General features: G+C 39.8%; 1 protein-coding gene across 2 annotated transcripts in view; it reads left to right on the forward strand.

Annotated features, from left to right (window-relative positions):
• vps50 (VPS50 EARP/GARPII complex subunit) overlaps positions 1-15,202 on the forward strand; it is a 135,118-nt gene that overhangs the window by 40,973 nt on the left and 78,943 nt on the right. For both annotated transcript variants that reach the window (XM_088090168.1, XM_042506207.2), the window contains exons 10-12: positions 961-1,003; positions 3,423-3,521; positions 8,666-8,806. In XM_088090168.1, coding sequence (XP_087946294.1) covers positions 961-1,003; positions 3,423-3,521; positions 8,666-8,806 — 283 coding nt within the window. The remainder of the gene's footprint in view (positions 1-960; positions 1,004-3,422; positions 3,522-8,665; positions 8,807-15,202) is intronic.

Below are 15,202 nucleotides of genomic sequence, written 5' to 3' on the forward strand. Positions count from 1 at the left end.
AGTGCAGGCTGACCTGAAAAAGACCCCAAGCAGGGCAGGGACAGAGGCAGGGAAACGGTGGAACAGAGGCTGATTGTGAATGGGCGCAGTGCAGGAGGGAGTCACAAGGGAATTAAATTTGGTGTCTTGGGACGGGCAAATAGTCGTGATTTTCTCTGCTACTTCGCAGCTTTTGAGTTGAAAGCATTTCCAAGGATGAGGCAAAGCTCAGCACGCTCCAAGGATGCGTAGGCGTTTTGTATCCAGGATAGTCTGGTGGTACATGTGCTGACGCATACATACACACAGTTTTTACAGTGGATTCCAATGAAAATTGGAAAAAAATGCAAGAAATTTGAACACAAAGAGATGCACTTTCCTAAAATATTTCTTTAAAATACATTCTTTTACAAACTACAATTTGCCCCATCTTTGTGTGGTTGGGGTTTTACCTTGCTATATTTGCATTTTTTCAGCACTATGTCAATGGTTTTTGGAGCATACTCTTGGACGTGTGCTGCTGAAGTTCAAGGAGATGGCCCCAAGCTTTTTATAAAGCACGGACCATACCCGAGTGCTGTGAAAGGAAAATAAGAAAATACAGTTAGAGAGGGCAGAGTCTCAAGGAAAATCCTGAACAGTATGCCTTTGAAACAGACATTAATTAGGGTGCCCAGTAGCTCACCTTGTAGAGCGGGCGCCCCGTGTATAGAAGCTATATCCTCAACGCAACAGCTGCGGCTTTAACTCCGACCTGCTGCCCTTTGCTGCATGCCATCCCCTCTCTCTCCCTCTTTAATGCTTAAGCTTTCCTATATCTAATGAAGGCAAAAAGCCCAAAAATAGTCTTAAAAAAAATCAACCAGATGATAAAGTTGATGTTGATAAAGTGATATTAAAAGGTTCGTAGTTAGTCGACTTCAAATCTGTTTTAGTATTGTGGAATTAATTCTCAACAATTTCCTTTTTGTCTTCTCACAGCGAATTGAATTCCAAACTACAAGACACTCTGGAGCAAATAGAGGTATGTTACTTCCCTGCTTTATACATTATTCCATTATTTGAGACGGATATCAGTAAAGAGACTTTTAGCAGTGAATAAGATTGTGCTCCAACCTTGTAATTTTCCACACGCCCTCATCTGAAAGAAGCAAATTCTTCTTCATCTTGACATTTTGATGGTTTGCCTTTCTCACTCTGGCTCTGCCAAATATTGACACATTCAGAAAATCATTATTGTAAGTGAGCTAGCACGATAAAGTATATCTGTTTCATCTCTAGCTATGCTGTGATATTTGTGTGCGATAAATGGTATGCAAAGCAATTTTCTCTGCACCTCTGCTGCTGCGCTTGAGTAGATTAATTACGAACAGTTTGTTGGTACACAAAAAATGGGCGTGCACGTACACTCACATATATAGCCACATGGCAAGGTGCTTGTTTGTTTACCTTCCTGCATGAATTTGTGTATAAGCAAAGCAAAATCCTCTAAAATCATAACAGTAAACATTTGCACAAAGGGCTGACAGACAGACGCATCTAGAGTTGGATTATACTATCCATCATCTTCAAAATGATGAGAGCCAAAAGCACTCATATAAATCTACATATACTGCATGTACTCTCCATACATAAACATCATACACTGTGTGTGAGCTGCACACAATAGAGTTGTCACTGGTTGGTATTCAGCCAAGTGTGCAACATCCATTGATTCGTGACCGTTTTCTACTTGCAACACATCTTCGATCTCTCTCTCACACACAAACACACCACTCTGTACAGCATGCTAACTATCTCCTACTGTCCAGGTCCTCTATAGTAAAGCATCCAGCTGTTCAACCGAGAAAAACAATTTTTTCTATAATTAAAAAACTCTCTAAGCATGATTAGGAAGAGTAGACATGAAGAGTATGATTAGAGTGAGGTTTTGTTGCTGCTGCACAGTATGTATTTTGGCAGTGGGCATCACGTCAAGTTGTAAGCGTTTTCAATGAATCAAATGTCGGCATGATAACCAAAAACTTCAGTATTACTGTTTTTACTACTGAATCAATTCTTACACCGTTTTATGACTGCATAAACTGAAGTTAAAGGTCTAGTGTACGGGCATCTATTGGCAGAAATGGCATATAATATTCATAACTATGTTGTCATCAGTTTTTAATTACCTGAAAATATAGCTGTTGAGTTTTTGTTACCCTGGAATGAGCTGTTTATTTGTATTTCCATGTTGTTACGATAGTAGCCCAAAATGGACAAACCAAACACATCTCACATCTTGTGCAACCTTACTGCTAGATGCCACTTAATCACACACATTGGACCTCTGAAGCTTGGAGGAATTTTTGTTTAAAACGGCAATAGCAGGAACCAAACACAAACATTTTCAATCTCTACAAGTAGTGGATTTAACCATCAAATGACCGCAGGGTTCACAGGAATTAATTTATATGTGACAGCCCGCTATGATAAAAATATCTGCCACCTCAAATAGATTTTCTTTTTTTAAAGCTGGATCATTCATTAAAAGCACTGTTGAGATATATACACTGTTCAGATATGCATTGCACAGAGCGCAAAGCAGCGCTGGAGCGCAGAGCAGACTCTGGGCACAGATGGAGCAGCAGAATGTCAGGCGCATTAAAAGTGAAACTTAACTGTTCAGTTGGCTTTGTCTAAAAGTTTGCAATTACTCGTAGCAGCTGCTCCTCTCATCCATTGATCTGTTCTCATCAGCTCTGAATGGATCAACAGATCAGTTATCCACCTCGTGAGTCACAAACTGCTGATGAGGAAAAATAGAACTCATGGAGAATTACGCCTGCAGTGCGTTCATGGAATGAACTCCCTTCTCCTTTTAGCTACCACTCGCTCATTCTGTTGGAAACATTTTTGGGCCAAGTGAGAGGCGCTGCTAGTTATGATTGTCAACAGCTAGTTTAGTTGCCTCTCCTCAAAGTGCATTGGGCTATTAATTCAGTTCAAATAATCACTGAATAGTTACAACTAGTAATTATAGAACGTACCTCAGCGGCAGTCATTGAAACGCAGCTTTAGGCGTGAGAAAATGGGTGGTGATGCAAGGTGTTTAATCACTTATAGCCTTTGTCCTTTAATCTTTCAGGTCAGCTTATTGTGTCAGGGATTTTACACATCCCTGCACATCCTGACTACTGCGAACCTTGATTTACCTCTCTTTTTATCTCGTTGTTGAAGACTTACACACACACACACACACACACACACACACACACACACACAGACACACACACACACACACACACACTTCCCCCACATTCACATTCAATTGCCCTTGGCCCTGTGTGGTAACTTTACGTCCTAACATCTATTTCTAAATCCCTGGTCTTAACATTAATAGTCCTTCTCTTCTCTTTTCCCCCCTTTTTTTCCCTTTGTCATCTATCTATTTCTGGCTCCAGGAGCAGCTTGATGTCGCCCTGTCGAAGACTTGTAAGCACTTTGATGTTTCGCACTACACCAAGGTCCAGCTGGCCTACACGCTCCTAGGCAAGACACAGGTGAGTGGTTGACTCGTCTAAAGGGTCACAGGGAATGGCAAAACATGACTGGATGTGATTGTCCTATGTTGTCCTCACATACTGCATATTTCCTTTTGCTTGGCTCTTTGTCTTGCCCTTTTGTGGGGGGGGCGTTAAATGTCATAATTTTTCAAAGACTGTTGCTCACCTAGGTTGTTCCTCTCAGTTACATTGTTGGCAGCGTTTCCTCACGTTTTCACAACCTTTTGCCCCCATTTAAATTAAAGCAGTATATAAAAATCTTCAACAAACTGCTGGTTAAACCATGAGAATGCAATATGGGTTATTCAAGTTTTTCTTTTTCATTACTATTCCGTCTTGCTTCAGTGGAGTGTTTTCACTCCAGTGAGTGAAATGGGTTTTTCTCATTGGAGGAGAGAATATTTCAGGCCACAGGGCATGCATGTCATCCTTTGTGATCATGTTATGCTCTGCTTACTGTCAATCAACCGACACCCACAGAAATCAGCCACAAAAAGGAACCGAGAACTGCAAAATAATCCTTGGATAATATAAAATAAGCTCTTGAAACATCAGAATGGCTGAGATGATGCAGTCACAACATGTTTGTATGTGACATTTGAAGCTGTAAAACATTTATGTTTGTAGTTTCGGTTAAAAATGCCTAGGCAGAAATGTAATAGACTATGACCTTAAATGACATGGATATTATCTTTTATCACTAGCTTCTGTCTGTCTTCTTTCTCCTCATATCTTATTCCAGCCCCCTTATTTTTTAGTCAGAAAGCACTGATCTCTAATGCTAGGCCCTCTCTCTTTAATAACTCATGCGCTCCATCATTATCCGGCATTTCCCCTAGGTTGACTGCTGTGGCCTGGCGGATGGAGGGGGGCTAACACAATTAAACACTCGCTCTACCACCTACTGCCACACCAAATTCCCTTCTCAAATTTAACACCTTACATTTTCTTTAAAGATTTATTAATTACTTTAATAAAAATAAATAAGATCCACTACAAAGCACATATAAAAATAAAATATGTCACTTTGTTTTGCCCGTTAATCCCAAGACAGTAGTGAGAAACACCAGGAGCAAATGAAGTTGAGTATTCATTGAAACAACGTTATGACTGGTGTGTTAACTGCATGTCAATCAGTGGCACACAAGGCCAGATTGCCTCCTAAGTTACCATATGACCAGTCGCCAACAAACATTTAATTGGCCATTTTTTAATGAAGAATGGCGCAGTGCTAACTCCTGAGCCCACAAATAACTAATTTCAGAGAGCTGTAGGAATATACTGTTCTGTTTTTCAGAGCACCACACTCTCATCAGAGTGTACTCTGGGCACTCTGTCTGAGAAGACGGAGTAGAGCGCTATCCATTTTAACATAACCATCAATTTGTATAGAAATAGAAGCTCTTTTGCGCCAAACAACAGCACTCTCATTTTAGTGTAGAGCATCAGATTGGATTTACAAATGCGCTCTACATCACTTCTAGCAATCTTCAATGAGGGAAAAACAACATCATCAATCTGTTTTAACTGAATATTCTCTGGTGTAGGAAATTAAAGTTCCAGCTCAAATCAGGATGCTAAGGTCGACACTGTTTTCTGGTCTAGCTCAGCTAAAATAAAAAACACTAAGTGCGTCAGCATGTCAACAAGTCATTCATGACTGAGTTTGTTTTTAACCGGTAGGCTAATGACATTATCTTCATTTCACTAATCATTTTCAATAACAGAAATTTAGTTGTCCTGCTGTTATTAAAGGCATGAACAGATGCTTGCCACATACATGGTTTCTAATATAGAGGAAACACGGAAATGGATATGTAACATTATTTTTGGCATAAAAACGTTTTTCTTTTTCCTTTATTGGTCCGAAAGAGGTTTCAGTTGGAAAATTTGCATTTCCAAGGATAGCAAAGGCATGACCCATCTTACTCTGCCTTTTAATTGGTTTATAGCCATTCTTACTCTAAACCTAAACAATTTTACTCCTCTTGCCTAAACCTAATCCACCCAACTAACAGAGGCAATGAGCACTAGCCAATCAGAGGGAAAGAAGGATGGGCCATTTTAGGAAAGACGAATTTGCTTCCCGCTGTACAATTACAGTGAAAATACTTTCATCTCCAACATCTCACTTGGTCCTGATCTCTTTCTCTCTCTGTTTTGACTTATATTTCTTCTTGCCTTTTCTCATTTCCCTGATCTTATGCTTCCTGCTTAGGTGTGAAATGTATTTTCTTTTCAAATCCCTACTCCTGTCTGTGTACCAGTGTTCTTTAGTATGGGTATCGGTCAAGGCTTGAGTTGTAAGTGAGAATTAAAAACTTTGTGCTTTCATAATCTTTGTCATCCTTGAAGTAATTTCTACTCCTGAACTCTGCTCCGAAATGAGCAGCCATCCAGCTAAGCATGATCATTTTGAAAGGTGATGACGCTGCCATGTTCGAAAAATATAAATTGTCTGTCAACTTTATGTGGACTTTGTAATTCCACTAATGCTGCTCCAGTCCTTTTCCAGCATTTTGAGCCCCTGACCTCATGCAATTTCGCTGAGCCTACAGGTGATGGAAATCAAAGCCCGTGAGCTTTCAGTGCTTAGGGCTTATGGTACGATGTTGGAGCTGGGCCAGGCTTAAATTGATGTTCTGCAAACATGGCATTTTAATGTACAGCTTTAACATGTTATATCACTGATATAAAATCTGAGAATTAACAACAGACATGATAAGATGGAAATTAAGTCACATCCTCCACTTGGAATCACCAATGTGTGAGGGGCATTTCACTCAACTTGGCATTCACATAACAAGATCATATTCTGTCATTGTTATTCGGAACTAGTGCCAGTGTTGATGTTAATAAATATGCTGTATGCCTCTTGACATTACCAGACATCCTTGAGATGGAGACTGAGTCATCAAGGCTTGTTGAGAATAAATGTGGTTTTTCTGATTACTGTGATAATGAGTATTTTCACACTCAAAAGCTAACTAAGGAGTTGTTCTTGACTGCCTCTCGCCATTGTCCCAAAGGGCTTGTTGTTGTTTTCATCTTTCCTTCCTCCTTTTTTCTTTTGCTGGCACTGAATTGGTTTGTCACAGCCTGCCTGCATCCCAGTCAGCTATGATCTGTGAATCTTTTACTGCAGTCTTTTCTTTATGCTGCAGTGAGCATGCGTGCACAAATTCCCACTTTTAATCTGAGGCATTTCAATTGGATTTGTGAATGAACCATGTCTTACAAGAGGTAATCAGCATCACAAGGCTTTTGACGTACTGTTGCATATCACCTCAGACTATTACTATTTTCTTTACACTGTTCTCTCTGGCTCTCACTAGCCTAATGCCATAGCCTAATGAGCCTGACACCCAGTTTGCTTTTCCAACATTTGTCTAAATGAAACATTTGCTTGTTTGGGAAAAGTAGCTGCTGAAGAATCTGTTTGCTTTTGGAGTTCATTTATAATTGTATCTAAAGATGATGATCATAATGATGTGAGATGCCATAGTTGCCTTGTTTTTTCATGTCTGCAGTCTGTGATGTGTATAGTGAGCAATTTTCATGCTGTTTTCTCAGCAGATGTAGTGAAACTTGTTGTTTAAATGACTTTTTAGGCAGTGAAAATGGATGGAAGCAACATTATGTGGACTTGAGCTTGCAGTAAGAAAATCTAATTGCACTGCTGCAACACCCATTACCTAAAGGGCTTTGCGCAACACTGTGCCCATGTGTCCCGTGACTCTAGTGTCCTTAATTTGCGAGTGTCCTGTAGAGGCTGTGGGTGGGAGCTACAAACTGGAAAATGATGGTAAATGTAACTTGGAAAGAGAATAAGTAATTTGAGACTGGAGTTGCAGAGGCACAAATCAAGCTCAGTGCAGTGGAGCAAGATTGTTCTGCAGATGTTTTTTGGGAAATCATGTTTACTTGAAACGTTACATCCCTGATTATTAATGATAAATGAAGCAGTGAAGAAATCCTACTTCGCCATCAGTAAGTTGTGATTTTTTGCAGATCCAGTCGATATTTTTGCATTATCATGGATCAAATTATTACTTATTATGCTTTACAAATTCAGACTCAGCTTTACAAAGGATTTTATGGTCTTTTCACTCACTGATTTTGTTTAAAAGAGTACAACTTTACTGCTTTGTTTACTCTTACCAGCGGCAGAAGGCAGCTTTTGTTGTAGCAAAAAGCATTGTCCACTATCTGCACTAGACCAAATTTTACACAGACAAAATTGGTGACCAGCTGGTGAACATAGTAGATCTTTGAGCAACTGCTATTTTCCCCAGGGGTTTTTGGAAACTGTCAACAAAGCTCAAAGAAAATTGAATGTTGGACTTATATTCATCAGGTTGACAGACACGACTCCAAATGTATGCACATGTTGCTCCGTGTCTGCTCAATGTGTAAATAAGCCACCGATGGCTAAGGTATCTGCAGTAACAGCTTTATAAGGTGATAATGTGTCAATTAAAGCTTGCTGGCTGCCCCCAAGTGGACAAAAAGTCAGTTAATGCAGCTTTAAGGAGGAAAGCGAAAGTAGAAAAGGAAAGGGCAGGTTGGGGTGAAAGTTAATACATCATTTTTTTTGTATGACGTTCTGCTAAATTTAACAGTGTAAGAGCAGTTGAGGAAATTTTACTTTAAGTCAAAGTGCCCTGGTAATCAATTATTTTGATGAATGAAATACCTCAGTGTATTCCATATGAGATGAATGATGGCACCAATGGAACAGAGCTGGAGGCGGTTAGTTGTGCACATGTCACTGAAATGCCGCTGCTATTGTGTTGTTCTATTTGTTTCTTGCCATTATTGCTTCATGAATGACACTTTCCACTGCAAACTGAGCTGTTTTCAGGGCTGTGAATCATGGAAACTGGAAGCGAAATTGCTCATTTTCTCTTGGACTTCAACATTGCAGTTCCCAGGAGACAGCTATGCCCATTTGCCCTCATGCCATATTGTGTAGCTTTCATAATACATCTGCAAATGACTCAAAATATCAAGTATACACCATTTGTCTCCAAGAAGTTCGATTTGCAGTTTTCCTGCCTTTTCACAGATCCACACTGGCAGATGAAAGTGACATTTTAACAAAATATTTTTCACAACAGTGTGTTTGGCTCTCTCTGCAGACTGCTATGGACCAGCTGCACATGCACTTCACCCAGGCCATCCACAACACGGTGTTCCAAGTGGTGCTGGGATATGTGGAGCTGTGTGCTGGCAATGCTGATACCAAGTTTCAGAAGATGCAGTATAAAGACCTGTGCACGGTAAGGAGATGAGTGTGTGCTCGCGTGTGTGATCAGTTTCTTCCACCAATATTCACCCATTCTGTCTGCAATTTAACAGCTTTTTAGCAAGGGAAGGTTCGAAACCATTTGTTTTATATGATTTAACCCTCCTTCTCGATCCACTTACTCTTTCTGTCCATGGTGGTGGTGGGCAAGCAAAAATGTGAAAGTATAAAATGTAGTTCCAGCAACAAGCTTGGAGCTGGCGAAAATCATCATCTGGTAGATTTTCTCCTGTACATGAGAGGGAAGATCTGTGTATGCTAGCAACATGGAGGGAAGTTTACCACCGTTCATTTACACATACTCTTATGATAGAGGGCAAGTTAACAAATCAACAAAGTATCCCTTTAATACAGAATAAATCACTTGCAAAGTGCTGTGATGAAAGGACACATGACATACTGCTGTGCCCACACTCACACACTTTGTTACTCACATTACCCCTCTAACTTTCTTAATACCTTGTAGCCAAGCAAGAAATGCCTTATTTCATGACAAGGGATTCTACAGATTCTCCACAATGGAGTGAAATGAGGGAGTAAAGGAGAAAGTTTGTCACAGCCCCTCACTATGAGACAATTAATCTTGCTCACAGTATAGAACCAATGCACTGCAGCAGCAGCACTTTTTGATTGGGTTTTCTCCATACTGGCCCACACGCCTCAGTTCCCTCTATGTGTTTTATTTTCTCCAGATCAAAATAAATCACATTTGCGTGGCCAGCAAGCCATAACTTGGTCTTTATTATAAAAATGTAGGTAAAGGTTATCCATGCCTGATCGTGGGGTATGATTTGTTGCCTTACAGTCCCTCCCGATATGTCAGCTGTCACAGATTTCTCCTCCCTGACTCTTTTCCTCCATGCGTGGTCTTATTGTCAAACTGCACAGCTTTTGCGAAGGGCATTGCCAGTTGTGCTCTTATCTATAGTGCCTGCCCTTTAACCTTTACCTTCATGCTACATATCCTCCTCTTCACTCCTCATCTCTTCTACCCCTGCTGACTACTTCGTTTTCATCTGTTTAAGCATGTTTTCCTCCTGCAGCTGGTAAGTGGCAATGATAGCCTGCATTCAAGCTGGCTGGCAGAGTCTTTTTAGTGTAGGAGCTGAATAAAAAATTTAGATATCAGTTTCTCTGTCACTTCAAACTGTGTTTGAACTCAGTCTTTGTGTCACCATAAAAATATGTCAGAAATAGAATGAAAACAGGCCTTGGTGGAGTTTCCAAAAAAAAGAAAGAATTTGTTTTCTTGATGATGTTGATGGCCAAGAAAGGCTTCTAGCAAGCGTGGTATCACCGGTAGTGTGCTGTGTATGGGATTCACAAACAGAAGACTGTTGATTTGATGATGTGATACCGATTTTAAATGTTTATTATTTTTTAGTCGTGTTATGAGAAAGAGTTCTCTCTCACAGTGTCGTACCTGAATTATATCAGTTAAATCAAATTTGGCTGTTTGAAATGAGTATGTGACTATTAATTCCTTTTTTTCATTTAGACTATCAAGCAACACTTTATTGAACTGCCAAATTTTTAAATTGGATTTGGTGGGACTTTCAGGGTGACAGTGACGTCCCTTTAGAATAGTAATTAAGCCAAGTTAGCCCTCTGAGCTAATGTGTGGTAACTATGCAAAGAATGGATTCAGATTGTTTCACCTAATAACATATTTGGCCTCAAGTTTTTTTTTTGTAAGCAAATTATCAGACTACTGTAAAACGTTACCTATCTTGAGCACACTCGTGATATATGAAGTATAATATTTAGTAAAACAAAAGATCATTTACTTTTAACTGTGCATATCTTCCCATTCTTGTCTCTTTTTTGTTTTTTTTTACTCCCATGGATTTGACTGTTATTTGGCTTACTGAAAGTCTGTGCCATGGATCCCCTGAAATACTGCGTGCAGGCAACTGTGCAATAGTTACAGACACATCCTAATGTTTACTTACGTTTGATAGATACCCTGTCAGCATGCCGTGCTGCCTGAATGATCCCACTCATGCCACACATATATACTGTACAAACACTCTTACCAATTTAAGATTGATGGGATGTGTCATTACACTCTGGCTGTGTGATCATGACTGATGGGGCAGCACATCCACACACAGGCGCACACTCAAATGAAGAAGTATGTGAAACGCCCTCACACAGCTCATTTGTGTCACTGACAACATTTACAGCCTGTCTGCAGAGACTTTATGGAGAGTTCAGGTGTTTTGCCTACTCCATACGGTAGATTATTTTATTTGAGGCACTTATGTACCTGCCTTTAAAATGTCAAAAGGAGAGCTAACTGAAGCGTTCATGTGAAGTAAGTGTGTATATAGCTAATGTGGTACACACACACTGGACTGAGATGGTCCTGAAGAAATGCTTAGAATAGGAAGAGGATGCAGAGTCCCTCTGTAGGGTTGTTTTTGACTTTGCAGCATAAATACCATTTCTCACCAGTGTGATCTGAAATGGCTGTTTTTGGAATGAGGAAAATCTGCATGAGAATTTAACAAACTGACACAGATGTTTTTTTGTGTTGAGAATCATCTGAGAAGCCATCATTTGAAACTGTTTGGAAAAGGGTGGGCACTCAAAAAATACTTGTCAGTGAATTGGATGAACCTGGCCTGGCCCAGTCTAGGCCATTTGGGGGAAAAGTGAAAACATTTTGCTATTGAGGAAAGCCTTCAGTGCTGTTCTTCGCTCTTCTTTTGATTAAGAAATACTCTTCAGTTCTGATATAACTGGTGCTTTTGCAGCATCTATGCTTACCTCTTAAGTAGCCACCAATGTTGTTTTGAACAAACAGCCTCTTTGTGTCATCACTCACTCATAAACAGTCAGGAAGTCCTTAAAGGATGCTAATTGGTCTGCAACTTTGGTGGTTTGGACACAAATGCATTACTTGAACCATGAAAAGATGGATTTTCAAGCAAGCATAAGGGCACACTTGACATAGTTTCCAAGGTCTCCACTACCAAAAACATACCTGCAGTAAATTTTCTTTAAAATCAACAGAGAATGTGTTCGGGGGAAATGGCTAAGCAATGCTTTCTGCTCCGTCAACACATACAATTTATTTGCTTACCTCTTCCAGTGGAGCTGCTTAGTAGAGAATGCATTAATGTTGTACAACTGTATCAGTGGGAAAGCTTGTTTGTGGAGAAGAGCAAACTTATTCTCATGCTGTTCCCCTGATAAATAAAAGGTTAAGAAAATGTTAGAGCCACATTAGACCTTCTGAACTTCCTCTTAGTTATGCAACTTAAAATTCAAGGGAAATGGGAACACTCAGAAAGGTCGATTCTGATTGTGAAGAGGTCTTATTAATTTTACATCAACATCTCATCATTATTGGCCAGCCTAGTTCCTTATCAATCCCCTTGTCCGTCTGACTTTTCTCCTGATGGAAATAGGACAGTTCACTCCTAGAATCATAGGTGGCACTCATTGGTAAGGTGACTGTAAAGGCTGAACCATATACCGTACTGCACTTTCATTTTGTGTTTACCTCAGTGGTTGCTAATGATATTTATCTAACCAACTGGTGGTGTGTTGCCTTTTAGTATTGTGTTTTTACCTATGACTCTCTTTTGTGCAGTGTCCCATTTTGCAGACTGACCTTCAGTGCAGTCGTACATTTGAAGGATAAACCATTTTGCAAGGCTGTTGAGTGGAGGCAGACACTGTTGCTTTTTCATATTAAGCAGTGTCATGATCCCTGACTGGCTTTTTGTGTTTAGTTAATCATGGACTGCTGATAGCTTCATTACAGAAGGAAACTAATCTCCTGCCAAACATTGTGCATCTTATCATCTCAGCTCTTATGGATGGAAATCGGTCTCATGTTGTTTGTTGTTATGGCTCTGTCACAGTAGTGATAGACATCTCAAGACTGCTGCTGTTTATCATGAAGAGCCCCCCACCCCAAGAGGAGTGATATGTGTGATTTTTGCTTCTCAGGCCAAGATGATTGGATCATTCTTGTGTGATTCTGGGGAATCTAGGGTTTGAATAGCAACAAAGATTTCTTCCTCTGAACCCCTTGAGACGCAGTGGATGCCTTTGACAAAGCTGATATGTGCAATGAACCTTGTTGTTGCGCATGGCAGGTTTTTGTTGGAGCATGTTAAAGTACAACATAAAACAAGGAGTAGATGATTGAAAATGTTTCCATGTGAAAAATCTCAATCTCATACCCTTGTCTGATTAAAGCACTTGAAAGCTTCATGTAAAGTTATGGTGATAAAAAGGACCATTGCCCTAAACTATTAATTGAATTAGTGTCAACCGTTATTTTTCTTTAAAAATGTAAAGACATGGCTTTGACAATAACATCAGTAAGTGGTTTGAGCAATAACTCAAACCTACGCAGTAACCCAGTTTTTACTCTTAAAGGGTATGCCACAGGGTTCTATAATAGGTCCTTTACTCTTTATATTATACAGAAGAAATTGGTTTATCCACCTGTCATATGCAGTTGCTGAGGCTTTTATGAACTTAGACTGATCTCATGCCATCCAGAATGCTACAGAATATCTGAAGCTTGTCCCTAACCTTACTGAGACAAATCATTTACTGTCCTGTGGATTAAACTCGTATTGATAAGATGTGTTTTTACAAAGCAATTGTAGTAGAGTTGCCTATTAACCAAAAAACAGCTGACTTATGTCAAGATGCCAGATGGGCTTGGGGGGTATCTATTTTTTAATACCTTCATGGAATTTCACTGGGGTATACCGTATATGATAATGGTCAAAATAATCCCTTAATTCACAAGGTTAGATGTGAAAGTAAGCTGTTGTCCCTGCTGTCCTTCTGTTATTGTGGGCAAAACACGGGCAATTGTTGACCGGCTTCTTACAGTCTTGTTCTCTTCAACACTCACGGTGAGCTCAGCTACTGGTTGACTTTGCAAGTGATGTTCTGGTGCTACATGATGCACACAACATGCAAAACAACCTTCATTAGTCCTCTTTTAGTGTACTGTACATTATTTCTTTAGCACAGCAGGTCTGCAAATTGCTGACCATGTTTTGATCTCATGCAGGTTAATCTGAGGGGTTGTGATTGTCTTTTCCAAAAGAAAGTGAATCAGCTAAATCAAGCTTACCTGCCCTTGCCTGAACGTCTCTTTTGTAAAATGTGTGACATTTCTTTCACGTTTCTTTCATGCGATCTCCTCTGCACGCCCACATACACAATTGAAAAAAAGCACTCAGCAATTTGTCTTTTCAAAACCTCCCTGACACAGCCCGGCATATGTGAATAATGATGGGTAACTGTCTTCAAAAAACCAAATGGCTGAAAATAGATCCCACATCTGCCCCTCCCTCAAGCTCTCATCATTGTACTTGTTTAGAAGTCTGTGTCCAGCAAGGTGGATTACAAAAGTTTTTATTGATCTATTTTCCTGTTGGGGGTATGACAAGCAAACACTCTTTTGTCAGTTGACGTTTTTAACATGTACACACACATGCATAAACTGGATAATTCAGTGATTGTGTAGGTGCGCACACACACACACACACACACACACACACACACACACACACACACACACACACACACACACACACACACACACACACACAACCTCTGCTTCCCCTTCTTCTCCCCTTACCTTAGTTGCCTGGCAACATGCTGCTGTGATATGGTTGACTGGTGGAAAACATGGAATGTCAAATGTAAGCCTTGTTTTGTCCCCACTGGTTCATTAGCTTTCCTAAATGACTGGCGGTGCTGGAGCCTGTTGGTAAATAAAGCTATGTTTATCTCTATTTGTTTATTTCAGGTGGCCAATTATTTCCTTTGACTGTACATGGAAATTGTAACTCTAGTATAGTACCATAGTGGCAAGTTTTAGTAATTAGTTTATTATTGTAGTGTCTTTTAGTGTCAATTAGCGGTATCGTTTTATGTCTTATTTAATAGTGGATACATTAAAATAGTATATAATAGGCCAATAAATAGCAGCATTTACATTTGCACTTGTATGCGCTGTTCTTAACATTAACTATGTCTATGCAGCTGCAGATTTCAGTCATCAGAATCTGCAGTGACATAACCTGAAAAACAGTCCTGATGACAGTGTGATGATGATTATTTATCCTGGTATTTTGAGCGCATTACTTTACAGATTTTATATTCCTTATATTAATGCTTCCATCTAGCTATAAAAAACTAAAAAAATTAATATCCTTGTGGAAGAGACCCCTTTATACAGTACCAATATATACAGTAAATTGCCAGCCTTATGATGAACCAACAAAAAGCTAAATAAAGATCATCTGCACAGTGTTGTTCCTTGTATCATCTAACGGCTTGTCACACTTGACTGCACACCCTGCAGTTGTTCCCGCTGCCGTTG

The sequence above is a fragment of the Plectropomus leopardus genome, chromosome 17 (genome assembly GCF_026936395.1).
Source record: "Plectropomus leopardus strain MGB_pleo_1.0 chromosome 17, ASM2693639v1, whole genome shotgun sequence".
Lineage (NCBI taxonomy): Eukaryota > Metazoa > Chordata > Actinopteri > Perciformes > Serranidae > Plectropomus > Plectropomus leopardus.